The sequence below is a fragment of the Pholis gunnellus genome, assembly GCF_910591455.1.
Source record: "Pholis gunnellus genome assembly, chromosome: 8".
Lineage (NCBI taxonomy): Eukaryota > Metazoa > Chordata > Actinopteri > Perciformes > Pholidae > Pholis > Pholis gunnellus.
The window spans coordinates 24,238,484-24,265,513 of NC_136534.1; the positions used below are offsets into that span (position 1 = coordinate 24,238,484).

Sequence of the window (27,030 nt, forward strand, 5' to 3'; positions counted from 1 at the left end):
GTCAACTGGTATGATTTGATCGAATAAAATAGTATCAAGAGTAAAAAAAGACAAAGAAATCTGTATTACACAACAACATTTCCTCTAATGTACCGACATTTTGACAAGCGAAAGACATAAAACTGCAACGGCATCAATTCCCCACCGCCAGCGCCCCGCGGACACGAGAGACCGGGCCTGTCAGGCGATTAGCCCGTCTTACATTCCCGGTGATCGGATTAGACGATTCCCACAGTCTAGTCTGAAACTACTCCCGACCCGCAGCTCCGGAGAGCATCTCAATATCCAATTTCACAGCTTTCTAAACCTGGATCACGGAGGCTATTTATTACTGTCACGGGCTTTTGTGTCGGGGGGGGGGGGGGGGGGGGGGGGGGGGGGGGGGGTAGCTTTAGTGTTTCATCTGCTCCGGAGCAGGAAGATGATCAACAAGAGAGTAAAAAAAAAAGTGTAATGAGTGGAACCGGTGGCGTTGCCTGAAACCCCCTAAAATAAAACAACACAGCAGCCCTGTTAAATTAGACCACGACGACGACACCGCAGTCAGCAGCTTCTCATCTCCACGACCTTTGATCCACAACGCTGCAGCGACCCGGTGTGTGTGTGTGTGTGTGTGTGTGTGTGTGTGTCCTACAACAACACCTTGCTGTGTTTTCTAACTGACCAAAAAGAAAAAGAAAAATAGTTGAATTGAGTTTGGTTTTGGGAATCGTTACTTTACGATTCCCAAAACATTTACGAAAATGGGGATGTGTGGGGAAGATTGTGATTACAACTCAGAATTGTGTTCAGGAGTACAGTAAAATAAGAGTCCACGAAGTGATTTTGGACAGATGTAGCCTTAGTGCTGGTTGTCTAGCCTCCTAGATAATGAAACCATTTATAAGGCAGTCTTAAACCGGACCAGCAGCCGTAATAGGGGCCTCCATTATAGAGGCTTTATAATTTCCTTGCTTTTTCCTTTTAGAGCCTCTGTTGTTCCTCTGAATTACCCCTGAATGATTTATGCTCACTGGTCTGGCCACTGATAGACCCTGGCAACACAGATAGAAACACACTTAGGGGCTTTTCGGTGTGTAAACACACTGCATTAAAAGCCAACTTGTTTCAAACAGCCAAACACATTTGCCCCCGCCGCGGTGTCATCTCGCTCGTCAAACACCGCGGTGTCACAGCCAATCAGGGGGCTCCGGGGGCAACGCAGGCCATTTAACCTGAGCAAACACGACGTGTCACGAAACCCGAGGTTGACTTAAGAGCCCGAGCAAACACTGGCGAGAGCCATCGGGCACGAATCAAGGCGGCCCGGCTGAGGACAAGTCACTCCCGTAATGGCTTTGTGATGACTCAAGATCGAGCGGCCATCTGTTAGTTACAGTGGGGGGAGGACCACAATTCGCAGTTCAGATACACAGAATATTAGCTGGTAGTGCGGCGGAGGAGGGGAGGATTTTGGCCAGTGGCACAGGATGTAAAGCATATGTCCATAAATGGTAAATATGTTGATAGCGGAGGCCCCTGATTCCCTGAACTGGGGCCAGATAACAGGATTTGCATGGTGATTTTCAGCCTCAGTGACACGACACCTTCAGAAGGTGTAAGACTCGTAATCCTGCAAGTGACCTTAAGACTCTTCCCCACACACACACACACACACACACCTACACACACACACACGCACACACACACACACACACACACACACAGGTGGAAAATACTGACATCAGAAACTCTGACCGCCGACATTAAAAACTCACCACGTATTTAAAACGCAGAGAAGTTTGCATGAGATTTGAACGATGTGCGTTTGAATAAACCGCAGTCATTTGTGTCCGGTCTGTAACCGTGAAGTTCATTGAACAGCAAAAGTCAAACCACATGCAGCCTCAGAGGGCTCAAAAGTAGCCCTACCCCTCCCTGAAAAACATCTACTAGACAGCACGGGGGGATAAATATTCAGATCCTTTTGATAAGCAAAAGTTATGGACGCCGTTCCACGTGAAAAGCCTGCTTTTAAAATGTTACTTATGTTAAAGTGTAGCAAGTATTATCAGGAATACGTAGGCCTACGTATATAAAAGTAAAAGTATTTGTTATGCATTATTCTATTACTGGATTCTTAGTACTAATGCGTCCATACGTTAGCAGCATGTTAATGTTGAACGCTGTTGGGTGGTTTGATTTGCGATGCATTTGATGTGATATGCTTGTTAAAGCTTTTTCAATTCTTAATCTGAAACGTAGCTAAATGTAGTGGAGTAAAAAGTAGTAATGTTTCCTCTGAAATGTAGTGTGGTATAATTAAGTAAATTTACTTTCCACTACTGCTAAAAAGTCCGTACAATGTTGTAATTATTTGGATAATTTTCATGGTATATATTGTTTTTAATTTCTGCTGTTTCAGAGCCTTCTTCACACTCACTGGTGGAGAAATACCAAACATTTTACAAGCCAAAAAAAGTACAGAATTAAACAATAATATACTGTAAACAGCCTGTAAATATTAAACATATTGAAGTATCTATTGTGGAAAGTAAAAAAAGAAAAAAAGACCCACAAATACATAGGATATGAACACACTCTCCTCAAATGAAGCTCCATCTGAGCGACTGCGTGTTTTTAAAAATGAGAAGTTATTCTAAGAATCACGGTACAATATGTGAGGACTTCCTCGAAGCAAACTGCACTGACGATTAAACATAAGACGATGTTGTTTGTTACAATCTTCCGTGCGATATAGACAGTTTCATAATGCACTGAGAGAGTAATATTGTGTGTGTACAGTACTTACTTCACTGGTTATTACTGCAGATTACTGCCATTTTAGAGGGAAAACCCAGATTAGAAGTTTCATTCGTCATATTCAAAGCTTCACTGCTGCTTCTCTGCTTTTGCACATGTCGGATTAGATGTTGTTAAATATCCTCAGGGAAGCAATCAGGTGTTTTAAGTTAAGGGCAATTCCCTCGTCTACGGACAATCAATAAAAGAAACCAGGAGTGGGGACTGTAATAGGGTTGGCTTGTAACCTGCTCTGACAAATTAAGGCAAGTAGTGTTTTTTCATTACTTACACATCCGTTTTCATTTTTCCCATCAGTGGAAGCAATTAAACAATGCTTCCTTAAATTAGTCATTGATTTTTTTTTTTTTAGCAATAGTGACGCTTTGCAGAAGGAAATAATAACTTTAAGGGAGTGTTGCTGGTTGCTTTTTTTTTTTTTTTCATTACTGCCAGTCTTGTAAGAGCAGAAACAATTCACCTACATGAAAAAGTGGTGTCTTAAATTAGCCATTGATTTTTCCTCAGGTGTCACTTTGGTTAAATGCTTTGAGGTTGGGAGTTTTCTCTCCAACCTGGAAATTGACAAGAGGCCATAATCTATTAGTCCTTTAGTGTTTTTTCCACTTCCAGTATGTACAAATCTATGACCTGAAACTCTTTTCTGTCAAAAAAAGACGAGCTAAATGTGAAGTTTGAGAGTGTAAATCAGACAGATAACAACGCCAAGAGAAGAAATGATACGGCTTTAAACAATAAAACTTCCATGTAATGATTAATTACGTAAAAATGTGTTTTTCCAGAACTATTTTATTACAGAATTTTACGCTGCTGCCGATCCCATCCCACACACGTGAACACCGAGAAACAAAACTCAGACCAGATTCTTTTTTTTAATGCTCAAATTGAACAAAAACAAATAAAAAGTCAAAAATAATAATAAAAAAAAGAGAGAAATCCAGAATAGCAGGTCGTAACTGCCGCACTTCTTTTCTTTTTTTTCTTCTTCTTCTTGAGACTAGAAAATACACTTACAATTTGAAGCAGCAACAAAATGTGCATTTACCTGATTATACAATGGAACATTATTTTTGTTATAACATGAATGTGTTTTTTTTAAATCGCATTATAAGACTCGTAAATATTCCTTATACTTTTTTTTTTTTACCAAAAATCAAAAGGCAAAAGCAAAAATGTACACGTCATGTTCACCTGGAACAAAACAGAGAAAAGAAATCAGCGAAATATTTGACTTTATGTTTGATTTTTTTTCCTAGCTTTTTATTATTTAAGCCAATAAAATCTTATTTTTTTTTGGGGGGGGATGCAAATAATAATCCTGAACGTGTTGGTTGCTGTGTCCACTTTGACTGTACATACACGTTCACCTGTTATTCATCGAGAAAACTGAACACCTGAATGACAAACGAACGCTGCTGATTCAGAATACAAAGGAAAACTGCTGTTTACAGTGAATGAGTTATTTTACAGCGGCTTGGAGCTTTATTGAATTACCTTAATAAACACAGGCCGTATTTTCATCAGCACATTCCCATGATGCACCCTTGTTTCTTTACTTCACTACCCCGAGAGGCTTCATCGAGAGAATGATTCATGTCAATACGGCAAAAAAAAAACACACAGTTATGATGAGATCTGCAGTTTGATTGGACGAGGGGATCATTGACGAGATCCAACTGGCTGATGGCCGCTTAATGTCTCTTTCATCATCACGTCAGTCTATAATCATGTCACTTCACCATGACAGCATCAATACGTTGCCAGTATTCCCTTTTAAAATGAGCATGAAAGTACAGGACGGCTGTTTGAGACGAAAGGAGTGATCATCCTTCCGTTCGCAGCGCGAGCGTGGACGAGTCTCTTTTGCAGGAAGTCTTAAGATTCAGTCCTCGGGTGACCGTAAGTTTGCCACTGAGTCCTGTCTCACTGGGGCGCCACATGCTCGAAAATCATAAGAATAAAAAAACAAACAAACCGAATGATTCCCACATTAATGTACAAACATAAACAACGGTTAAAAAGCCAACCACGTAGCTAGCCCCTGGCAGGTTAACACCGCGCTTCCTGTCCATAAAGTGCACTCTCCATCCTGCTGTGCGGCTTGGGGAAACAAAAAGAAGTGTGTTTATGTGAGAGAGAGAGATAAGGGAAGCTCCGCTGCATGTGTGTGTGTGTGTGTGTGTTCAGTCTTATTCCCGGAGCGACTGTGAATTAGAGGACATGACAGTCTCAGGTGTATGGACGGAGGAGGAGGAGGCGGGGGAGGGGTGGAGTAGAGGTGTGTGTGTGTGTGTGTTTTAATGGGCTGGCGTTAATAAACGTAGCCCTCGCTGTAGGGGTGCGGCGGGCAGTAGGGCCCCTCCTGTACGTAGGCCATGTTTTCATCAAAGTGCGACAGCGGCACCGTGTCCTCCTCGTTGATCTGCCGCTCCATGTCGGTCTTCAGCACCGGCCGCTGATTGTCGGGAAACGCCATGGAGAACAAGGCCTCGGGGTCGCACACAAACTTGTAGACGTATCTCTCGCCGGCCACCTGGACGGAGACGGACAGGACGGGGTGGGACAAATGAGTGGGGAGGACATTTTGGTTTTTTGGACATTACTAAACTGTGAGAGCGCGCACACGCGGCGAGGAGAGTCCATTGAACTGTAAACACGACTGATGAATCACCAGAGATATTATCATACGATCATCCTTTTCTTAAAAATACTATTTACAAAATAACCGGACTCTCAGTGGACACAAAACTGTCCTAGAAAAATAAAAGGGTTTAATATTCAATTAACGTCAACACATTCTTTATTTTTTCCTATTTATGGAAATTTCCAACAAATTTCGAAATCAATCTACCAAAACGGTTAAAGTTACATTTGAGTATATTGTGAGAAAGTTAACAATGTTAGGTGAATAAAGCATGGTGGGTTTGGTGAACATCTCTTAGAGGCAGATATAATCTCAGTGGGCGGATTTATTTAAAGAGTCCCTTCTTTTACGAAACGTCATTAAACTTTGCCTGATTACTGACTACAATAGGCCCTTCTAACTGCAGACATGTTGAGGTTCATAGCCGGTAAACACAGTTTAACTGATAAAAAGAACAATGGTCACATTATATTTAGTGTGTTACAGTCATTCCAGTGAGCCAGCATACTCAAAACCAGGTCACTGGCCCACCTAAATGAAACGGGGCCACAATGAATGTGATTAATTACACCTGTGTTCACCCTGCAACCACAAGCCAAACGGAGATTTAACTCAATCAGTGTCCCAAATCCATGCTACATAGGAACTCTGAGCAGCTTTTGTGTTCACACTGTAAAAAGCATCTAAACCAGGATTAAAAACTCCCTTAACTTTCGAGTGTGTTGTTGGTTTACAGTATTTATCCACAGTGCATTGCACAAAGGGAGTAGAGGAGCTGCCAACTTTTACAGCTGGTAAAAATTAAGATTGTAGATGGCGGCGAAACAGTTTCGGGGACACAGAACAAATTTAACTAACCATGAAAGTTTAACTGGCCATCACATGTTGAAGTTGTACTTTCATTGACGTCTGTCTGAATTTAATCATTTAACGTCAGTATAAAACTGTGAAGCAAGTTGATTTCTTATATACTAACTGCAAACACAATACAAAAAGAAATGAGAAACTATGTCCGTAACACAGAGGAGCTCTGATTTGGATATTTTCTTTTTAACTCAAGTGTGCAAGAACAAGGTTTCAAAGCCTCGATCTTCATCAGGGTCAGTGCATCTGAGACGCTCCACCTCCTTATATAAGCTACCATGAGGAGGGGAGCGAGCACACGCTCCTCCTTTCACACAGGTGGTATCAATCAGGCTCTCATTGTGGATCTGAGCTGCAAACATTTTACCTTATACAGGTGAGTTTTCATGATTTGAGCAAAGCCCAACAGAGATTTTAAATTCCTTTAATGTCTATTGTTGGTACATATATTCTCTGTCTTATATTGTCTTTTTATTTTACCTTTTGCATGATTCCCTTCTCGTAGTAGTAGCGCAACGATCGGCTGAGCTTGTCGTAGTTCATCGCCGGTCGATTCTTCTGTATCCCCCACCGACGTGCCACCTTTGCACCACACACGGATAAACAACACGAAGGCAGAGTGGGTAAACAGAAACAGACAAAAGCATTGAAACACAAACACGCACGGCAGCTGAAATGTTAAACAAACGTATTAATCCATATTTTGCTAATAACAGTCATTAGAGTGCGTCCAGCCTCGGCAGACCTGACCAAGGATGTGTTCATTAGGAGCTTGTCACACACCCAGCGGAGGAGGCAGCAGATGTTGTAGCACCTGTCTACCAGACCACCCACCGCCCGGCGTCGCGGTCCAAACCCACAGCCCCCGCGCCGCTCTCGCCAGCTTCTCCTCTGCAGATTCTACTCTTCTCCTCTTCGTCTCCTTTTTTTTTTTTTGTTCAATTATTTCAGCTTTTTTCCTCTGAGTCTTTTGTACTTTTCTCGCTGACATGCCACACCTGCCTGTGAAAAGGCAGAATCCGCGAGCTAAACGCTTGTCCGCCGCGTCCCTTCCCCAAAGCGAGTGCGTTCGGTCACCTGATGGCATGAATGGGCCCCCCTGTTAGCTGCAGCTGGCCCGCGCCTCTAGACACTGTCGGGCTGCGTGGACTGCTGCCAGGTACCCACTCTATCTCCTCCACTCTTCAACCCCCCCCACCCCCCCACCCACGCCTGCAACCTGCATCCTCCTCCATCCTCCCAACAGCGAGCGATAGTGACTGAGCCCCACTGTGTGTGATGTGGGCGCTCACAGACTCGGCCTCTGTTTCCATTTTCAAAAGGCCCAACCATCAACATGGGTTATATTTTTAGGAATACGGACCTGTGAAATATTTAGCAGGGCGTTGGCCTTAAGGGGTCAGCTTGGATGGATGTGGTTGAGTACAAGGTACGTATATAAACAAAAAAAAACCTATTAAGGCAGATCCAGAACTGACTTGACCACTTTAAGAGCAGCGAATGTTATTCATCCCACTTCAAACGGTGACCTTTGACAGTCTTATTCTGCCTGGATGTCTCACGCAACCTTTTTTTGAATTTCTTTACACATATGAATGTAACACACTGGAGTAGAGCGGAAACTAACTATTGTTTCCAATTAATCTGTTATTATTGTCTATTAAATGTCAGAAAATGGTGAAAAATGGCCATCATGACTTCCCAGATCAGAAGTAGAAATCCTCATATTGTTTGTTTGTATCACACCAGCAGCTCAAAACCTAAAAACATTCAGTTATCAATGAGAAAAAAACTGAGAAAAGCAGCAAATTCTCATTTGAGAAGCTGGAACCATCGAAAGTTTGGCAATTTTCTTTGAATAAATGATTGTAATTTTGACCGATTAAACAGATTACAGTGCACAAGTAACAATGCGTTGAGAAATACAATGTGGTGGTTCAAATCAAGTGAAGTACAAGCTTTATACTGATGTATTTCGCTTGTAAAGTGACCTTCTGTGGCGTAAAAGGTGCCTCAAATCCAATCCATTGTTGAGACTATACAGATTCCATGTAAAAACATTTTAAATGAACAGTAACGACGTCTCTCCGAGCCCCTCACCTCCTCTGGCTCGATGAGTTTGAACTCCATGCCGCGGCCGGTCCAGGCGATGTAGTGGGAGTTGGACGGGTCGTCCAGCAGAGCCACCAGGAACTGCCAGAGCTGCAGCGAGCCTCTGCGCTGGTACGACGGGCCCTCGCGGTAAATGCCCGACTCCTGCTTGATGTCACCTAGAGGACACATAACGGACCTTTACGTTCATCCACAAAGACGGAGTCGAGACCCACTGGAGGGTCGCGGGTGATTTTAACCAGGTTGCCAAAAAATTGTGTGGAATTTCTTCCTTTGTCTTATATTAAACTCTTATACTGTATCTGTAGTAAACCTTTGAGCCACATTGTTCTCATGATTGTAGCTACTTATACGTCTGTTAACTCCACCTCAATGCATTTATTTGTGCTCATTTATAAAGCTAGCTTTACCTACGAAAAGAAATGCGCCGTAATTCGTAGATATCCCACAAAATGATATCTTATGTTATCCATGTAATCGTGAACGAGGGAGTATGAAGACCATTGGCACACACTGGGCTGGCGGGTCCAACAAATAGCGATCTTTCAGCCAGGAGAATGCTTTTGCTTCTTGTATTTGGCACGTAACTTGCGTAACGTGGGTGAAAACAGAAGTTTATTTTGAAGAGACTGTATGCATGGAACGAGCGGAGATCGACGCGTGTTTCTGTCTTTCATTGGAAAACGCATGAAAAACGAGGAGTAACTTTTCGTAAGATATCATACGCACGTTTATGAGGATACATTGGTTTTCAATAACACATTGATAAAACTAAGCTGTGATTATCAAATGTATATCTCTTTAAAATGGCTGGTTTACCTGTTCATGATAATATAAGGGGATTTGGAGATGGCAGTAAAAATAGTCATGATGCAAGAATTTGCTCTTCTCACGATTTAAAGATCAGGCCAGTTGTGAATTGGGTCGTGACGTTTAGAGGAAACACTGCTCTGTGGGGTTCCAGCACAACTGCACGTGTTTTTAATGTAGAATTGAAAAGAACTCGGATGGAAAAACTCACCTTCAACCTTTTCAGGCACCACGCAGGTATCATCGTAGAAATGCCTCGCCACTTTGTCAAACATACAACCTGGAAAGATTTAAGAAAGGGAAGAGTTTGACATAATATTCAGCCCAAATTCAAAGTGCACGATCACAACATTGTATCATCGCTGGTACCTTCGGTCCTGTTAGCGTGAGCCAGGTAGCCGTCTTGCCGTAAGTAGACAGAATGGCAGCTAGGCACTTCTGCTGAAAGCCAGGAAAGAAATGGGAGAAGTGTGGGTGTTAAAGGGCCCGAAGGCAGCATGAAGAACACTATCTCAGTTATCTGAGAGCAGTCACAGCCTGTTCACCCAATGCACCACTGGCTCTGATTAAAGAACGTGCCCCCCAGCAACAGCTCCCAGCCGCAGGCCGGCTCACTATATCACCCTGCTAATACTCGCCGCCGGCGTCTCCACTCGGGAGGAAGATTTACTACCGAACAAAAACACGGTCGCTGGTGTGAAAACACACGGCGGCATGATGTACGTTTTTTTCATAACGCGACGGGGCTCAATGTAAAGCTTTTACAGTTTGACTCCTTCACTGGTTACTGTGTCACTGCAGCACGATGGCTAAGTGGCGTTTTAGATTTAAAGGCCCTGAAAACGCATCAATCAGGTTCTGACTGCGTGTGATCAAAGCATTTTCTGTTTTTATTCTTCCTGCAGGTTTGAAGTGGGCGGAGCTCAGTTGAAAGAACATTTTAAAAATCAATGTTAAAAATCTTTATTTCTCTTTACTTTGACTGTTGCTTAATTAATCCTTATTTATTGCAATAGAGAAAACTAATATAATATAGTTGACACAATTTAAAATACATTGGTGGTGCCTCTCTTCCATCGAGAAAGGATCACTTTGTCTCGTCTCCTTCTGTAACACATCTGTTTATTATTTATTTCCTTCATTAACACCACAGAGAACCTGGATTCCCTGATATTTTGCAGAATAATCTGTTTTTTTCCATCTCATTTGAAAGATTTTGAACCGAAAAATTGTTTAACCACTTGTATTTAATCACATCATTCTCTATAAAGAAGCCTGTATTTAGGCTTAATTTACTGCACTCTATATGTCAGATCCTCCCACAACACAGACATCGCGGCCGTGGCTCGTGATCAAGAAAAACGGCCAAACAGGTTACGAAGCGAATGTTCAATAAACAGACTGAGGCCCTTCATTTAGGCCCATAAACATTTCTCTGAACTTCATCAAAGTAATGGGCTTGTAGAGGAAATTGCTGCTAATGAAATTACCAGCTCCCCTCCCTTCCTTTCCAACAGGCCTGCTCCAGTCAACATGCTCCACTGTAACTAATAAATCCACTCTGATGCTCCATCTTGGAGACACAGGACAGCACGGGACAGCAGTGCACACAAGACCTCAATGAACCAAAATATACCTCCTCGCTCCCTTTACGTTGAATCTTTATAGTGCTGCTGGTTACTTGTAATGACTGGAAGCTAATAATTGAACTTTATGTTACAGTTGTGCTCTTTGTGAGTCAGTGAAATGTTCATCTAACATCCTGACTTGCTGTGAAACAAGTAACTATAGTTTAACAGTTAATCCAGAACCATTCGGAACATTGATTAATCGTTTAAGCCATTTATTTAGCAAAAATGTCCCGAGCCGGTTCTGGCTTCTTAAATTTGAGCATTTCATTGTTTTTATCATGATTAATTCAATATATTTTGGTTTTAGACAGTTAGTCTGACAAAACAAACAGATTTAATAAGACATTTGGACTACAGGATTTTTTGTTGTTTGCCCTTTTATAATTAATAATTGAGAAATAGATTGAGAAAAATAATGTAATAGAAGATAAATCAATAATATAAATGATTGTTAGGTGCAGCCCTAATCTTGAGACATATTTATGCTAATTGTCTACAACCTGGAAGCTACAGAGAGTGTTCTTTTTGTATCTAGAAGAATAAATACATCTACGGCAAAGTAAAAAAACTAAATCCCCAGTTTTCCTCGACAGAAACTGCAGAGCTGCTGTTGTGGAAACAGAGACGGTCTAACGTAACAGAGAGCTGAAAGAGGCCCAGTGTTTTTCTACCGCCATGGGAAGAGGCGACTTTTCTCCCTGACTGGTCACACAGACTCTCCTCCAGCTCGGCCTCTCCTGGGTCCTCTCTGTCCGCCTTGTGAATGAACCCAGCAGTCCGGCGTATGTCCATTCATGTCCTTGTGTAGCCCCCGGGCTCCACCGAGGGCCCGCGGGCTGATGATTAGCACCCTTTGCTCTCTAACTAAAGGGAGCGGACAAGCGTGGGAGGGCGGATTTTGGATTGTGACCAGGCATAGCAAGGCCCCCTGACCCCCCCCCCCCCCCCCCCTTTCCTCTTTCCTCTTTCCTATTAGAGCGCCACAGGAAATGGCGACCGGCACAGACACCCGGCCCAACCAGACCCCCTGCCCTAATAATGGGCAAACTCAATAAACGCCACCCCCCTCCTCCCACGCCTTCTCCCATTCCTGAGATGATAACGCTCTGGCAGCTGCTCTCTCTCTCTCTCTTCATACCTCTTCCACCTATCGGGGGTGAAACGGCGCCTTTTAACCTTCAAGCCTCTCACCTGAGTCGTAGGTGAAGTCCCTCGGCTCCTGTTTGATCATCATGGTGGCCGGGTACGCGTGGGGCAGCGGCGCCCCCATCACGGCCGGGTGTTCGAACAGGGGGTCGGGATACTCCTGCTTGAAGCCCTGAGGAGGGAAGGGGATGTTGGGCTCGGACATCTGCCTGTGGTAGATGGGCCGGCCGTCCCGAGCCATCGTGGGCGGGGAGGGGAACGAGTGGCACGGCTCTGAGAGCTGACGGCGAAATCTGAGGAGGAACGCAGAGTCAAGAAGATTCATTATGAGCCAGACACAAAGAGCTACACACTTCATTTAGTTTACTTTTACCCTGTAGAAGAGGCCAAGTTAAAACAATAAAATACACAGGACATGACACCGTTTAAGTTATTGGACTTAAATGAGTCAATATGAACCAAAATAATGTCAGCTCAAAGGCCCGCTTACTAGCTTTCATTTAAGAATAAAGGAAGACTATGAGACGTAGTTGAAAGCTGCGCTGCAACAGATTTTCTTGATTAATTGACAAATGTAAGTCGACAAAATGTCTGTTCTAATTGCTTGTTATTTGTCCAAAACCTCAAAATATTCACTTTACTATCACATAAGACAAAGAAAATGAAAAAATTAAACTTGAGGATGTTTTGACATTTTTGCCTGAAAAATGACTTCAATGATCAACCGATTATGAAGTTAGATGCTGATTGTTCTTCTATCTATAGACTAATTGATATAACTTCTAGTTGATGAATAATTGTACTGAACAAACTGTTCCCAAAGGTCAAGAATGAACTTTAATGCTCAAATGAGATTTGTACAACAACTTGAGCAAAGTACGCAGGAAAAGCAGAACAGAGAACCTAAAACATATGAAATAAAAGGCCAAATATTAATTACAAGTCATCCCAAGTCTTTTAAAATTTAAAACACATAATATTTACAACAAACTGTGGCTATATTCCCTTCTACGACAGTTGTACATCCTAAAAACATGCTGCTACCAAGAGAAATAAGAGCAGTCTAGCCATCCTCAGTGATATAAATAAGAAAGCTACAGTAGTGCTGACACTCAGTGGTACCCAACCTGTGGGTCAGGACCCCCAAAGGTGTCACAAGATGTATCTGAAGGGTCGCGAACATGATTAGCTGGACAGGAAGGCAGAGAATACTTTCAGTTTTTATGCTTTTTATTATTAATTACTGGATACATTTACCTCCTCGAGCTTTTAAAATTATTCAACAGGACCAGGAAAAAATGGAAACCAGTGACACAAGATGTTACATGTCGTTGCTTTATTTTAAGGCATCCTAAAGCCAAAGAGGTTGGGATCCATGAAATTCTGCATAAAAGTCACCGACATTAGTTTTCCAGTATATTGAGTTACGTCTTTGTCAGTCACATTTAGCCGTTTAAGATAACATTTGTTGCAGTTTGCTGGCTCCTCCCACTGAAAATACTGGACCAATGAGATTCCACCGTGACTAAAACGCCGATCCACATCATGTGATAATCTCCACATGTAAATGGGATGTAAATGCAAACGGCTGCGGTACCTGTGGTCCATGGAGTAGGCGCTGTCAGGGAGCGGCTGCGAGGCCGGTATGTGGGCGTAGGTCCTGTCTGGTTTGGGCGTCGGGGCCGCCGTGGGTGAGGCATGGTGGAGGGGGGACACAGGGGTGCTACAGGGGGGAGTCACTGGGCTGGAGGGCTTCATTCCTGCAGGCTGCTTCTGCTCATAGGCACTGTGGCAGACAAGAGGACGAGAGTCAAATGTGCTTCTGGTGCTGCCAGTGTTTGTGTTTGAGGTGTTTCATGATGAGAAAAGCCTCCCGTATGTTAATTACAGAATTTCATCATATGCTTTGTTCTATGTCTTACATGCGTTGGAAGAAGGCTTTATCCATACAGATTCTGCTGCTGACATGTTTCACAGTGGGTGAGGTAAATATGGAAGAAAAAAAATACTCAACAAAAGGGGGATAGAGGGTTTTACTTAATGTTACTTTACTTCACAATACTTAGGTGCACTATGCAAAATGTCAAACAAAAGGTGGATTAAAACTCATTTTAAGGAGCTTTTGCACTCTTTATCATGTTAAATTTGTATTTTCTTTAAGGGATTTTGGTAAAACAGAAGTCCTATATTGTCTTTTGTTTGCCACACATTTGTCCTTCTATGTTTTCTGTTAGCTCAGACGCATGCTGACTTGTTTCGGTGGATATATTAAGACACATCACACCACCTCTTGGCGTACACTGTGGAGGTTTTAATGTAAAGCAAGCTCTGCCAAATGTTGGACTTTGCTTTTTTTGTTTTCGTCACCAGGTGAGCAAATGAATCACACACATGATTCATCACTTATGAAACAGTTTCTCTCTGCATACAAGGTCATTATACGAGCATGCAAAGAGAATTAATGTTGTGTATAACAGATCAGTTTATTAGAAGTAAAAAAAAAAAAGCAGTCAACATGACTGTACTCGTCCAAATGTTTTGGATTTACTTAGAAATAAAATAAGAGACGCCAGGAGTTTCTAAGTACGTCGACTTTGATCTGAATTAAAGTCATTTTGAGAGAAATATGAAGAGCTGAACAATCTAAAATGAATTAAACAACTGAAGCTCAATATATAACTACCTAAAATAAACTGATGCCTGGTCAAAGCCTAAAATATAAAAATAATGTAATAATAATAATAACTTAATATTCAACTAATGACATGACCGGATCTCAAATACTCAAAACTAATTTTCACCATTTCACGATAAATCTCTTGCTGCTGTTTAAGGACAGAATATGAAACCAAAATAACAAATATAATTTAAAAATGTTTAAAGAGTTGTGTTTTAGAGTACTTGAGGTAGGTTTCGGGGCCCACCTGACGTTGTAGGGGCACTTCTCTCCATACTGGAGTTTGAAGGACCGTTCCTGACTACAGTTGGAGCTCAGCTCTGAACACGGGCTGTGCAGCTCCCTCTTGATCTTCAGCTGCAGTCCGTGGAAAGCCACTACGCACCGAGGGAGAGAGAGGGGGGGAGAGAGAAAGAGAGGGGGGAGAAGATGAGGACAAAGTCATTTAGATACTGAACGACAACAAACCACCTCCCTGTCATCCTTGTTAGGTATCAGAGACAGGTTTTAAGAGCAGGTGCAGATTTTATTTTATTTTTTATGAAGGTGCAGATGACTTTTTTTTTTGGTAGTGCTCAGTATTCTTGCATAGGTTTACAGCAGAATATTATTTTAAGCAAGAAGAATAAGCCCCTGAAGTAGCATTTATACTCTCATTGGACAGAAATTCACGTAATCAACTTGAATATTTTTTTTAGGATTAGCAGTTTAACCATCGTCTGCAAAATCATTCACAAAAAAACATGAACAAAAACAATCAAATGAATACATTTTGCTGCTGGTTTTTAGAATGTGACCGACCATTAAACAATATCTAACAAAAGGACAAAGCGTCCGTGTACTACAGTATGAACCGCAGGCAGCCATATTTAGTAAATATACTAATATATGAACGTGTGTGATGAAGACAATTCATGATGGACAAGTTAAGAGACTCTTGGAAACATCCGTCCATCGACAGATTTGACCTCCCTTTGACGTCGCCTACACAAACAACTCACTTCAAATGTCATTTGTTCGGCCTTTTATTCCCGACAGGGACTCTTTTAGTGAAATATGACAATCATAAAACTGGATGTGCGGCGCTCTCCTGTAAATGCTTTATCTGCTTTCAGCTGGCTGTCAATACGTTCCAGACGTCAACAACAGGGCTCATTGATCTGGAGGGGGTTGGGGTGAGGGGGGGGGGGCTACCTATGGCCCCACAGTGAGCCCGGTGCATCTGTTAAGTGCCTGATCAGTCCTGATTAACATGCCATCATCTCAAGTCATGATCAACGCTAATCCAATTGGCTGCGCTTCTGACGACAAAAAACCCAGTCAGTCAGAATGAAGTCAGGCTCGGGTTGCCTCGCCAATCGCCGTCTCACCGCGGCTGCACACAAAGCAGCGGTGAGGCCGTCCCCACAGCATCCCACGGTTGAAGGGAATGATTTTTGACTGACGTTTGAGGCTGAGAGACGGCCTGTTTTTCCTGATTTAAAACCAGGGCGAGCTGAAATTGTGAATGGAGAAGTTAAAGTACAAACATTTAGACATTTGATGACCCTAGAGACTCAAATCTGTGGTTTTTGGGAGTATTTTTCTTTTAAATACGCCAACATTCCGGACGGTCTCTACGGCTGCTAGGAGCTGAGAGAGGAGGATGTTTTGGGGAGTTTTCTCACGGCTGACTGACAGCTGCCGTACGAGCAGGGGTCGATCTGCCAACACCCCATCTGACGCACAGCCGAGCCCCTGGGGGACGGGCCACACGGGCCCGGCATGACAAAGCTCAGGGGTTGTTCGCAGCCCTCGCTGGGGGCCTGACCTTTCCGGGTCATCGATCGGAGGTCAAAGAGACACTTCCTGAGGGGAGACCTTTGACGACGGTGGCATGGCAGAGCCTCGTTAAGGGCTTACGGAGTCAAAACAATACCGCAGTTATGAGTGTTCAGTGTCACTTTAATTACCTACTAAAAACAAACATATATTAATTTTTTTTCTGAGTTCAAAACGTCTCCCCGTGACTTCTGGTTTAAGGCTCACCTCGTGCCAGACTACATTTATTTTCTTCATTTAACACTAAATCGACATCAGTTCATTCAATTTACATACGTCTATAAAAACGGTTAACTACTGCGTCACATCAGCCATTAACGATAGCTTCTTGTGTGCTGCAGCGCAAGGCCTTAAATTAGAAATGGAAATGTCACAATAGATTTCGTCAGTGGGGTGCCAAGGTACACAAATCAATAGCGAGGGCATTGCCTCTGACGAAAACAGAGACTTCCTTTTTAGTCCAGAATGTCATGCCCATCACTGCTTGATTGCTCTCATTATCTACATATTGATTAGCCGAGATGGTGAGGTGTTTAAAAGTAGAAGCAGTTAGAACAATTACTGGGTCTATTTCGAATGCAAATGTTTTTTTTGTCGTTGTGTTTTTTCTTCTGAGCCATTAACTTAAATAGTCTGCAATTTTTTTAAAACTTTGTTGGAGAGATTCAATAGAAATCTTAAAAAAAACACAATTGCTTGTGTATTTGAGCTTGTCCAAGATTTATTTAATCTTCATATATTTCCTCACAAAACTTTGTTCTAACAATTCAATTTTAGCTGCCATTTTTCTGGCAATCATTTTGGTACATTGTCAAAGAACCCTTGGCCCCAAACGTTATATATTCTCAGGTACAAATGGTGTGTTTTGGCAGAATCAGAGCCTGCGTTTGGCAGATATTTCTCTGGTCCATTCATGAAAAAAATACAGGTCTTTTGGCAACAGCGAAAAACCCTCCATTCCATTTTCACCTACTGTAGGTGCTCGCCTTTGCTGTTAAATGACGGAGGCTCAGATCTGCTGGAAACGTGTGGCCTCATTTTACACCTCCACTACTATTTCGTTCCCTGCTAAGTTATGCTAATGGCAAGCATCTGTGTTGGAGTTTGAGACAAAGAAAATTCTCCTTCTCCTTCTTCAGCCTGAGGACACTTTCGCTTCGAGGCCGCTCACATGCTGCTTCTGTGCTGCATGGATGGAGAGTGCGAAGTCGACATTGAGAGAAACTGCCATAGCTTCCTGAGAGGTGATAAATCTGAGGCCACGAAAAAATAAAATGACACCCAGGGAAAGGAATTTCTTTTCTGATACAATCTTTGAAGCTACAAAACCCCAGATTATCTCTTTATCCTCATTTACCTTTTTTTTTTCCTGTCTGTTGAACAGACTACCAAAGCACATACAAATGTTAAACTACTATTGTTTTACTACTAATAGGAATTCAATAGAAACAGATGTAAAACTACAAGTATTTAAAAAATAATTTACGTAAAAATCCGCTAATTTAAAATGGAGTAATAGTAGATTCAGATTCAACACTATTCCGAGTATATATTTACTGGATTCAAAATAAGATTCTGCAATTCATTAAACTGTCAGAATATTTTACTGAGAAAAACTACTATTGTTGCCACACAAGTTGTTAATTTTGCTAATGCTACCAATTTGTTAGCACAGATAGCAACCTGTATAACAAATGTTCAGGCTTTCAACACAACCAGAAAAATTACTTTTTGGCTTATGCTAACTATCAAAATATTTTTCGACATTTACATTTAATGCTAATTACCCTTACTTTACCTTTGCTACACTAGTTGTTTATTTTGCTAATGCTACCAATAAGCTAGCATCGAGAGTAAACTAGCTAGTAAACAGTAATGCTAACAACACAAGAGGACAAATTACGTTTTGGCTAATGCTAACTATGCTACTATCGAAGAAATGTTTCAGCACTTGCAGTTAATTTTATTTGGTTCAATTGAAATTTGATGCCGACAATTAATGACTGACAAGTTAACGCTTATATGAAGAGTGACAAAATTTAGACTGTACTGGATTATATTTTGTAATTTAGCTAAGTGCAACACTTAATTAGCATTTTTCACTTCTAGTTCACTTTTATTGAAGCCAGTGGGTTTTTGGTTTGATGCCTGAAATAAGGCCTGTGGTTAACATAACATAAATACCCTACTCGAGAATTTTGAAGGTTTTACGTGTCTTTAAAAAGGCTAACAAATGGCTAAATTACACAACTAAACATCTTCACTAGAACCCTCATCCTCCTTTATCTTAGTGGTGGTGACGTGAAGTCATGTGGACGTGGGGTAGTTCGTTTATAGTCTCAAGTTAGCTTTTTACCTCTGGTGACTGTATTTAATTAAGCAGAGTTCATTTGTAAAGATTATCTTGCTGAACAAAACACGTAGGTATCATTAACGTTTGTTTGCCACGGAGCTTATTTTCTGCAATAATCCAAAAGCCAATGTGATTTTTCCTTTTTGTGGAGGGAACCAGAGCGATGCTAACTTTCTGGTTGGCCTACAAAAATACGTCTTCGCTGCAGCACTCTGCAGTCCGAGTAAATTATACTGACTTCACCAAAATAGGCTACTGAATTATCTTATATAATAAGGCTGCTGCTAATAGGTATTATTCCTTATTGTCAACAAATCAACATGAACAGTAAATCTTTGAAAGAGGTCACAAATATTTCTTTACATTTTTAATAAGGCTACAAAATTTAAAACAGTGTCAGCCTTCCGATACTTAGATACTACTAATACGTGTTCGTATGATTCATTTACTGTTAGTTTTGGTCTTTTCTTGGTATTTATTGAAAATAAGTAGTACGCATGAAAGCTGATTTCAGTGATGAGATTCCCTACATGTAATAACTTCCAACCCTCTCGCTGTCCTTCTCTCCGCACTCTTACAACTCAGAGATAAATCTCTTTCCAGCTTCATCTCTGGCTCTCTACCTCCCCGTCCGCCCCTCCGTCTCTCCGCTCGGTGAAACCCATATGGGAGAGCTGCCGGCTGGGATGCCTGCTCGCGCGCCCAACCACGGTGCCCTCACCCTCCCGCCATCTGCTAGTGCCTCTCCAGTCTGCTGCAGGTTTGCCAACAGGACATTTCAGATGGTCAGCAGTCTCCTGCCACCGTGGCCACCCACCCCGGCTACCTCTGAAGGACAACGGGACAGTCTCGGTGACCTCTGGTTCTCTACTGTACACCGCGCCGCTCCTCCATCTTGGATGTGAGGGTACGCTAATTCACACGAAAGGGTCGGGATTTTAGTTCACTGTTACAATACAATCCATCCAGCCGGATGAATGGAAAGAACTTGAGAGGACAAAATATTTGAAGGACATAGAGGAGGATGAGGATTATTTGTTTTTACAATCCAACTATGGTTTACTTAATCTTAGCTTTTCTTTATTCAGCCTGTGGAGCAAATATGGCCCTAAATAAATACATTCATGAACAATATTTAAGTTGCAAAATCCGGGTAGGACAATTTGAAGGCCGATGCGTTTGAAAGGATGATATTGTTCTTGTCATCTGAGAATTAATGGTAAAAAAAAGAGATACAGGCCCCCTCTGGTTTTTAATCTAAGCAACCAACAGGAACCTGCTTGAATATCTCAGGCTGTGAACTGGCTCACAAGGGGTTAAAATCTTACCCAAATGTCCTTAAAAAAACTAACAAATTTCACACGTGACCTTTCCTCTTTGTTCTAGTTCCTCACTTCTGCATTTTGTCCCACTTTGTTTCCAGGTTAAAGGGCGTTGAGGACATAGGCAAGACTTGTTTTGTGTCTTTTCTCACAGTTTCATGGGCGTTTTGGCTCATCTGAAAGACATGTGCTCGCTCGGGGTCCCACTGAGCTCCACTCACTCCATTTCTGTCCCCACCTTGGCACTACTTCCTCCAGAAGTGGACCGTGCCAAGTCACCAGTCACCGTGTGCAACCACCGTGCACAACCAGGTGAAGTACGACCAACTACCTAATCCTCAATACCGAGAGTGTAAAAGCAGCTCAGGTCGGGCCAAAGACATTTTTATCAAACTGTTAAGGAGTATTTTTAAAAACAAATTTTTTTTCTCATGCGGGATATAAATAATAGAGAAAGGAGGAAATAAAATCCTGCTTGCTTTCATACCGTGTACCAGGAGGCCAACAAGCCTTCAACTGAAAAGGATAAATGTAGTTTTAACTAATATTAAACTGCCGGATTTAGAAAATCCAACCACACTGGATGGTTTGCACTAAAAGCACTTCGAGGAAAGGTCGCGTACGAGCAAGATTTTATTCTGAAAAAATTCAAAACAGCCATCAATTGACAGCAGTTTGTCCTACCTGGAGTTAAAAATATCACTTCAACCCACTGGGGGAAAAAAAAATAAAAAATCTGCCACAATATTTTGATGTTTATGCAAATAAATCACAGTGCAATAATATCTCAGTGGTGGTGAGAGGTACATGAGCAACAGAGGGAAGGGGGAGACAGATATAGAGACAGAGACACAGAGAACACCCCCCCCCCCCCCCCCCCCCGGCCCATGCACCTGCAGACCTGCAAGACTGCTGCAGCTCTCCAGAGAGCACTTGTGCGAGCAAAGGTGAGGGACACGGGGAAAAGCACACACCACCACCACCACCGCGTTCACTCTCCCCGAGTACAAACACAACCCGTCGAGACGAGTGAAGAAAAAAAAACGAAAAAAGGAAAAACTACCACAGATGTTGACACACATAAACACAAGCATGCACACCAACACAGAAGAGAAAAGCAACGCGGTCTCTTACTCACAGTTTTCAGTCTGGAAGTCTGGAACGAACTGCTCGTCATTGTCGGGAACTTGAGCTAAAGACACAGGCAGAGAAGAAGAAAGGGAATGATTGTTTGGGATGTTGATGGACAACGCAGCATTGATCACAGCTCTCCACAGCCCAGTACCCTCCTCTGGCAAACAGTCTCCTGGGATATTAGCTTGGCTTATCCCGGCATTGTTCGCCTCCGCTGTCGGTTAAAGAACACCGAAAATATGTTTTACAGGAAATCAGGGCAAGAGGTATTTTCTTTTTCCTTGGTGCCAATGTTGCAGTACGGTTTTATAAAAATATCTTCATCTTGACAAGTCATTTTTATCTATTATTAAGCTCTAGGAGTGTTATTTTTGTAAAAACATCATATAAATACAAGTCCTTTTTTCTTTGTATTAAAACAAATCTCTTAAAAAGAAAATAAATCAGGAATCAAACGACAAAGTCCGTACAGTGGTCATTCTGGAGCTTTCTATAGATCAGTCTTTGCAAATTTAGATTTTTAAAAACACTTTAATTAAGGACTGCTTACATTTTTATTTTATTTAATCTCAAAGTAATTTGTCTTAATTCTAGTGCAACAATCCTTTTTGTGTCTGTGTATCTTCACACAAACAATCACATCTAAAACAATTCTTAGCTTTATTTCTAGCGAGAGAAGTTACCAGATCATAATTATTTTGGGATTTAATAAAAGAGCTTGATAATAGAAAAATAAAACAATTACTTGTGAGCAACCAGGAAATGCTCCAAAATTACAGAATCACACACTATCGATGTACAAAATAACCTTGAAATGTTATGAACAATACGTCTTCCATGATTTTCTGAAATGAGCTGCACAATGAACCATGTTTTCCAACAAACGCCAGCCTGCGAGGGTTTTATATACACTTCCTAATTCCACTTCCTGAGGTCGCCCTGTCCATTGACTGCTCCGCAGCCTCGGCTCTCACTGCTTGCCAGCAGCCAAACACCCATTGTTAGCAGTGTCTAATTGGCTTCTTCCCTACTGGTGAATCCACCTGTACCTACCGAGTCAGGTCTGTTCCAAACCCTCCAATGCTTCAAACGCCCCTGCACTCTCAGGCTAATGCTAAAATAATGAAGCCTGCTCCGCTCCGGCTCCAATTAGGCATGTACATATTTATATCACACATATTTACACTCGGTGACAGTTCTCCGCGTCCCTCAAGCTCGTCTCTCTCTGGCGAAAGGCAAAGGGAGATTTAAATGTGTCATTAGCACGTCTATTTATACACACAATGAGGTGGATCCTCATTATCACAGGATCGGTAACATGTCTCGACATGTCTAGAGATTTTCAAATGAAAAACACTGATTTTCCTTCTTTTTTTTTTTGACTCCTGATATGATCATGGATGGGGTTTTTTTTTTTCTTCCTGCCAGAGGTGTGAATTGAGGAGAGTAAACAATCAACAGATCAAGAGGCGAAATTGCTCCATATTTTCCAACAATGTCAAGCGGGTGAAGAGAGCAGCAAACAAAGACGTATAATGATTTCACTCCAGATTCTGCTGTAGTTAAAGCTATCAGCTCTCTATTGTATGCAAGTCTTTTCAATACAAGTTGCATTCAAGCCTGGTTGGAAAACCAGAAAGAATCTGGGAAACAACTTTGCTGTTTTACTCCACTGTGTTACATTGCTTTCTTAAAGGGCCCTCGCACAAACATTTCAATAATGTATTAACAGATACAAAGGAAAGACCTCATGACACTCAAACCTTCTAGAAGCTTCAATACATTGATTCTAATCTTTTTTTCCCTCTTCTCCCCAAACTCAAAACCACAACATCCAAACCAAGACGAGAAGGAAAAATAGGAAACAGCGATGGAACCCACAAAAAGCTCTCATCACCATTAACGCAACACAAACAAACTTTCAGAAACTTCAGAGAGCCGAGCTTGGAAAGGGACAAAGAGAGGAGAGATGAGAAACAAAACCAAAAAAAAGAGAAAGGCAGCAGTGTTTGTGCCCAAAAAGGAAGTACAGGATGGATGAGTCACCAGCCTCAGTCTGTGAATGAGCCAGCTGATCTCTGCAACAAACTCCTGGGGAGGAACGGCAGAGCTGGAAATCTGCCGCCATTCACAAAACAAAAACAAAAAAAATGAGAGGGAGAAGGAGAGAAGGGAAAAAAGGGAGCGAGGAGGAAAAGAGAGAAGCTATAAACACGAGGCCTGAGCAACAGAGACTATCTGAGCTTTTAAACATTCTTCCTGCTGATTTCTAGAGAAACAATATGCTGTCAGTAACAGATACATCATTGAATTAACAAAAGCAAATAAAGTAGAGAAATCTCTCAAAATTTTTATTTTTTTCCCGGCAAAAAAAGGTGCTTAAATAAGTCTTAAAAAATAAAAAAAAAGCTGGGTGGCGGTGGAGGGCAGACGTGGTTTGTGGGGGTCAAACCTTTGCCTGTCAGCTGACGAACGCCCTCAACCTCTCGGTCTTTGAGTCGGAAATTCAGTCCGTCTCTCATAATTCCTCCTCTCGTTCCAATTACCTGAACTAATAAATCTTAGAGATGGGAAGGTTTTCCTGTTCATCTTAATGGACAGGAAGTCATTCATTAAATCTACAATCTTGAAGCGTACATCATCACGTTGATCCATGACAGGCAGAACTGTAATCTTTAACAGTAATACCTCTTATCAAGACGCCGCCGTCTCTTTTCTCACTTTGGATACTGAAATATTAAAATCGTGTCTTATTCTTTTTTTTCTTCTACACGCCCCGCGGTGTGCTCCGCCATGCCTCATAATCTAACTGCTGCTCAGATTTCTGCTCGACCACTCCAATATCTGTTTCAACACATACTTTTCATTTTTTAAAAGCTTTGGATTGCACTGCGAGCATTTTCTAATGTGTTAAAGAATAGATGGAGCCTATGAATGATTGAGAGTCTTATTCACCTGTGTGAAGGCTGCAAGTTAAAATTTCTCTAGACACTTTTCCAAGGGGGATGTATTACGACTCAATCCTTATTTAAAGCAAAAAGTATTGTAGTTGACTCAATTATACTGTGCACTTGAGAGGTCTACTTTACAACTAGAATTATGGCTTCATAGCCCTGAGCACTGACTGATGTGTTAATGGCATTTCAGAGGTTGGGATTTTATTGCTGCAATACTACGATACAAAAAATACACCTTTTAAAAATCACAAAGTCTAATTGACTTGATTTACACAAATGAAACAGGATTATATCAAATAGGTAAATAGGTGTGCCTTACAATCAATGTCAAAATGTTTCTAATTCTCCAAATTTCGATTAAAGGACTAAGAAATAACTGAAACTGTAATTTTACACATTAAAACTGATTCTAAGAATTGCTTTTTTTGAATTAACGCAAACTTTTAATGTTTAACAATTAGGTTTTTCTATTCTCATAACATTGTATGTTTAAACGAGTTTGTGCAGTAAAGGGAAGAAGCAGTTCTGTATTACTATTGAGAAAAGGAGTTTAAAAATATATATTTTTGTATTTTTGGCTTGTTTGCATTAAAAATACTTGCAATTTGTTTTACTTTTCAGATTTTTATACACGCAAAAAAAAGTTTAAATCAGCGTTTCCAAGCACTTATGTGCTTTCACGCTGTACAACTTGACACTCTGTTTGGATTTCTCAGTTTTACTAAATCACAAACAACTTCTAACCCTGAATATATTCTACTTTACACTGTTAATCTCTAAAATACCCAACTCGCACTCTTAACATAAACTTTCAGATTACATGCAAATAGTCAAAGCGAGTGGCATCTTAATGAGATGTAAGTACAACAGTCAAGCAAATAAACCACGAGGAACATGCACATAAAAACGATTCAAAGTCGAATAAATAACATGAACAATATTCACCACTAACCAAAACTTCGGTGCTGCAGACACGGTGGAAAGAGGACACTCGCACTTAAATCCTGAAGCATCACGTCTCAGTTAGACCACAATCAGCAAGTCTTGCCATTAGAGAAAAAAAAATACTAAAAAGCAAATAAATGGATAAATATTTTCTTTTTTAAGTCAATCGCCGCTTCCAGAGACTGATTCTGGTGTTTTAAAAGTCTGCGAATTAAAAGAAAAATTATAGATCCATTCTTTTTTTTTTTTTTTTTTTGCTGCCAAGAAATGAAACTGAAGATGACAAGGTGGTGCTACAGCTGGAGCAGATAGAGAGGTGTGCTGAGAGGAAGCAGAGAGAGAGAGAGAGAGAGAGAGAGAGAGAGAGAGAGAGAGAGAGAGGGAGGGAGGGAGAGCAGATGAGACAGTGAAAGAGAGAGAGAGAGAGCTGGTAGGCTCCAGCAGAGCTCTGGTGGAGGTGGAGGCGGCGGCTGGCGTGCAGCGCGTTAGCTCCTGCCAAAAGCAGAAGAGACAGTGAGCGTCGGAGAGCCTTCTCCTGGTAATTTGTGATGACACTCTCTGGGTAGAGCCTCCTCTGTCTCCCTCAAGACCCCTCGCTCACAGTCTCTAATGTATGCATGACACACAAGGTGCCTCTTCCACACAGGCTTTTAATTGGACTGCGACGCTAGGCTTGTAACTCCAGGCAGCTCCCCCCCCCCCCCCCCCACCTCCCTCCCTCCCCACAACCCATCTCTCCTCCTTATTTTTTTTTTTTGCTCGAGATTTAAAATACTCACCTTCTGCCAGCCAAGTCTCCTGCAGCTGACTGAGGTCCTGGAAGAGCTCTGGAGGGAAGAAGCAGAGAAAAAGGCTTGAAGGCAGTAAAAAAAACAAAAAAACACACAATCAAAGCCCTGGAGGAGCATCAGAAACGACCGACTTCATTACGGCGGGCTGATCTGCCGTCAGAGCCCTTTTGGAGCTCAGTGGGCACGTGTGCGGCTAATAACAAGTCAATTTGTGTCTCTGACCACTGACAGAGGCTTGCGAGAATCATCACAGGCCGCTGTGTTGTAATTGAGATTCTGTAGTTAGCAGCGCAGGTGGCCACAAACCAATTGAATTTTGCTAAATGTTTAGGAGCCGTGAAATTAACTTCTCCCTCTGCCCTCTGCCTACCTTCAGTGTCCAGAGCCAGGTCGGACTTAATGAATTTTCTCTTTTTGTCATTTGCTGGCCTCTCGCAGCTCGTTGTATTTCCTAGTGGCTTCTGCAACAAAACAACAACAACAACAAAAAGAGACATAAATCAATTTATTCTTTCCCATCATTGGAGCAGTGATTCTGTTGTTGGCTGCAGTGCACGTGCTACTGAAAGAGCCTCAATGAGCCACTCATTTGATGCCTCACACACACACACACACACACACACACACACACACACACACACTTCCAAAGCCATGCAAAGGGACCTCATCAGATATAATTAACAAGTTGTAACACGGTGCATGACCAATAACACTGTGTGTATAGTAGTGGGCACCTTGTTTAGCGGTTGATCTTTGATTATTAGATGAAACTTAAATGGTCCCTGAGGGAGAAATGAGTCTTGGCAGCAGCAGGAAGAAAGACAGAGATGAGATCAGAACCAACAGAAAAGTATTAGAGAGAAGAACAGACGTTTGGAACAAGAAAAGATGTTAAAGATGATGTGAGAGGTCTACATTTCTTATTGGATTTGCTCCCAAGTTTTTTTGTTTTTTTTTTTGGTCAATGACAACTCACTTTAGAGTTACAGTAAGGCACTTGCTGGTCGTGAAATCTATCCAT

At 41.8% G+C, this 27,030-nt stretch overlaps 1 protein-coding gene across 4 annotated transcripts; it reads right to left on the minus strand.

Moving 5' to 3' along the window:
* Positions 1-5,113: 5,113 nt before the first annotated feature.
* Positions 5,114-27,030, minus strand: etv1 (ETS variant transcription factor 1; the record flags this gene model as incomplete). Of its 4 annotated transcripts, XM_079164913.1 has the most annotated exons (12): positions 5,114-5,335; positions 6,791-6,892; positions 8,411-8,580; positions 9,444-9,512; positions 9,602-9,670; positions 12,055-12,302; positions 13,607-13,795; positions 14,934-15,063; positions 21,321-21,374; positions 25,998-26,045; positions 26,380-26,470; positions 26,986-27,030. In XM_079164913.1, 12 exons carry the CDS (start codon positions 27,028-27,030, stop codon positions 5,114-5,116), a joined length of 1,437 nt encoding a protein of 478 aa, XP_079021039.1. The 4 variants fall into 4 exon arrangements, with proteins under 4 accessions (XP_079021039.1, XP_079021040.1, XP_079021041.1 ...); XM_079164914.1 differs by lacking the exons at positions 25,998-26,045; positions 26,380-26,470; positions 26,986-27,030 and adding an exon at positions 25,226-25,286; XM_079164915.1 differs by lacking the exons at positions 21,321-21,374; positions 25,998-26,045; positions 26,380-26,470; positions 26,986-27,030 and adding an exon at positions 25,226-25,286.